Here is a 3,044-nt window from a genome sequence, read left to right on the forward strand (position 1 = left end):
GAGTTTTGGTAATTTAAAAATGCTTGTCAAATCGGCTAGAAGTTCGGAGGAGCCTTATTATTATTATTATTATTATTATTATTATTTTATGAAAGTCTCCCTCATAAAGCGAAAATGGCTAATCTGGACGAAATGTGAAAAAAATACTGGACTTGGCAAAAGGAGGAATGGTAAGTAAAGCGAACGGTAGAGGAAAAGACACGAAGTGGGAAACACCAAGGGCCCAAAAGTCTCCAATTAGAGTGACCAACGTGGCATCCATCCATAGTGACAAAGATATTTATCTGACGGTCACATCTGCTTAAATAACTGGCAGAAGAGACAACTGACGTAACCAAAAAAATACATAGAACAACAATTCACATATCCATCTATTTCCTTCAACAACAAGCAGAAGAAGAAGAAGAAGGAGGAGGAGAGAGAAAGAAGCGATGGCCTTAGGCGTAGCGGCTCTTCCGTTCACTTTTGTGGTACACGCGCTGGGGATTTTTCTGCTGGTTTTGGTGTTGGTTTGGACAATAGATTTCAGAGGTGGTTTCGCTTGGGAAGCTACCAACAAGAGCCTCATCTTTAATGTATGTCCAACCTTCTCTCTCTCTCTCTCTCTTCTGATTTCTGTTGGAGTTTTTTTTATCATAATTCTTTTCCTTAATTTCCATTAGGGTTTTGCTGTCGGTGGTTGTTAATTTGTAGTTGTAGGGTTTGGTTATGGTAGAATCTCTCTCCCTCTCTTCTGGGATTCACATAATTAGGGTTTTTTTTCTGTGACACTGGTCATTTCTATCAGAGGGTTGTTGTGGTTTTTGTGCATCCGTCTATAGAAAAACACGAAAGAAGGAGCCCCTATTAAAATGGCTTTAACTTTTAGATTAAACAATGGGTAGTGGAGTGTGATTCCTCCTCATGTTGGGATTTGGAATTATCCTTGTTGATAATGGTACGTATTGGATGCCCCTCCAACCTGGTTGGACGAGTAGTGTTTCAAAAGGGTGTTTTCTTTGTTTTTTATTGCCAAAGTTTCTCAAATTCTGGTAGCTTCATAATAAATTTTCTGTATCTGACCCTTAAACCAACCATTATACGCTGATTATTTGACGGAAAATTACATGTTGGCTGTTTTGTTGTCTTTTTAAGAAAAGAGCAAGTAGCATCCAACCTTCTCCTGATGACGAGTCATCACAACTACCATTCAAGCTGTCTCTTGTCTTTTTTTCATTGGATATAGTCGTAATTACGATACCTCCTACCGACCCGTCTTGAATGGAAATTAAAAATAAAATAAAATAACTGAGAGTGGGACGTGTAATTTTGTTGTTACTCTTCAGGATTTGCTTCCGACCAAATAAATGAATAAGAATATATATATATATAGAGAGAGAGAGAGAGAGAGAGAGAGATGACGTATTGAGGTTAATTTTGTAAAGGAACACACTCAAAATTGAGTGGTCCTGATATCTGTACGTGCTAGGTTTCCTTTTCTTTTTCAATTTTAACTCTTATTCCAAATGTGTCCTTATTTGCTCAACATAAATATATATCCTCCAAAATTATATAAGACCCGGTCTATAAAATTGTTATATGGTTAATAATGTCTTTTCACATGTGTATTAATTAAATGTCGCTACGTGATATATATACTGATATATGCGAGCCATGCATATATATTTGCTAAATTATTCATTACTTATTTGCTTTTTGGGCATTATTGTAAAGTCTCACATGTCCAATATTTCTTTCAACAGATTCATCCTTTGCTGATGTTGATAGGCTTAATTGTCATTGGGGGTGAAGGTAATTCATTTATATAACATCTTTAAAATAGTGGTAATTTGATATTAATTTCCCATTTTTCTAAAAAATAAAAAATAAAAATGCAGCGATTATTAGTTATAAATCACTTCCTTTTACGAAAGAAGTGAGGAAATTGATCCATCTGGTGCTTCATGCAATTGCTCTCATACTTGGTATCGTGGGAATTATTGCTGCTTTCAAATATCATAATGAGAGCGGCATTGCTAATCTCTATAGCTTCCATTCCTGGCTTGGAATTGGCATTATTGCCCTCTATGCTATTCAGGTAAACAAACTATATTTATTTATTTATTTATTTAACTCACTAGCTATTATCTTTATTTAATTTTTCATAAATATAAAATCATAAGAGATAATTTGCAGTGGATATATGCGTTCCTGTTATTCTTCTACCCTGGAGGGCCCGTTGGGCTTAGGACCGACTGTCTTCCATGGCACGTGGTACTTGGATTTCTTATTTACTTGATGGCCATCGGCAATGCTGCAATTGGATTCTTGGAGAAGCTTACTTTCCTGGAAAATTCAGGGCTCGCAAAGTATGGGTCGGAGGCCTTCCTCGTCAACTTCACCGCCCTAATTACAATACTATTTGGAGCCTTTGTTGTATTTTCTGTTCTTTCTCAGGCTCCAGTAGAAGAAGACCAGGGCTATTCCCCCATCTAAGATTAATCTAAGATGTTAATTATTTCATATTTATGGATTGTATGGACGGAACAAGGATATATATATATATATATGTTTACTATCTGTATTTTCTGGACATAAAATTGTGTCTTATTTCTTATAAACAAAAATTATCATAATTCTTGGTTTTTTAATGCTCTGTTTGTTTGGACGAAATTTTTATTTACTTTTAACTTATTATTCAGTGTTTGTTATGTCCAAAAATTTTGGTCAAATTAAAAATATTTTTAGCTAAATAGAAAATCTCTTTTAAGCTGCGTAAAATAATTTTCTTTTAATTATTTTTTGAATTTGAAGTTCTCCTTAATTCTCGTAAGCACTCTTATCTCACAAATTAAATATTATGCACCACCATCAGAGTTCATCAGAGGTCGCCTGCCAGCTCAATCAGCCATTGCTCGCTACCACTGATTTTCCATATACAAATCAAACGCTGAAAAATTTTTTCAACTAAAATCACTTTACTAAAAAATGATATCGCTAAAAATATTTTACGTCAAAATAAACAAAGCCTTATTGTAATTCTTGCAATGATAAAAAGGTTCAGG

General features: G+C 34.7%; 1 protein-coding gene across 1 annotated transcript; it reads left to right on the forward strand.

Annotated features, from left to right (window-relative positions):
- The first annotated feature begins 345 nt into the window (after positions 1-345).
- Positions 346-2,559, forward strand: LOC132182400 (transmembrane ascorbate ferrireductase 1-like). Its single transcript, XM_059595638.1, has 4 exons — positions 346-575; positions 1,743-1,791; positions 1,878-2,077; positions 2,176-2,559. The coding sequence occupies exons 1-4, from the start codon at positions 432-434 to the stop codon at positions 2,473-2,475; spliced, it is 693 nt and encodes a 230-aa protein (XP_059451621.1). The 5' UTR covers positions 346-431; the 3' UTR covers positions 2,476-2,559.
- Positions 2,560-3,044: the final 485 nt, after the last annotated feature.

The sequence above is a fragment of the Corylus avellana genome, chromosome ca5, assembly GCF_901000735.1.
Source record: "Corylus avellana chromosome ca5, CavTom2PMs-1.0".
In the NCBI taxonomy this organism is placed as follows: domain Eukaryota; kingdom Viridiplantae; phylum Streptophyta; class Magnoliopsida; order Fagales; family Betulaceae; genus Corylus; species Corylus avellana.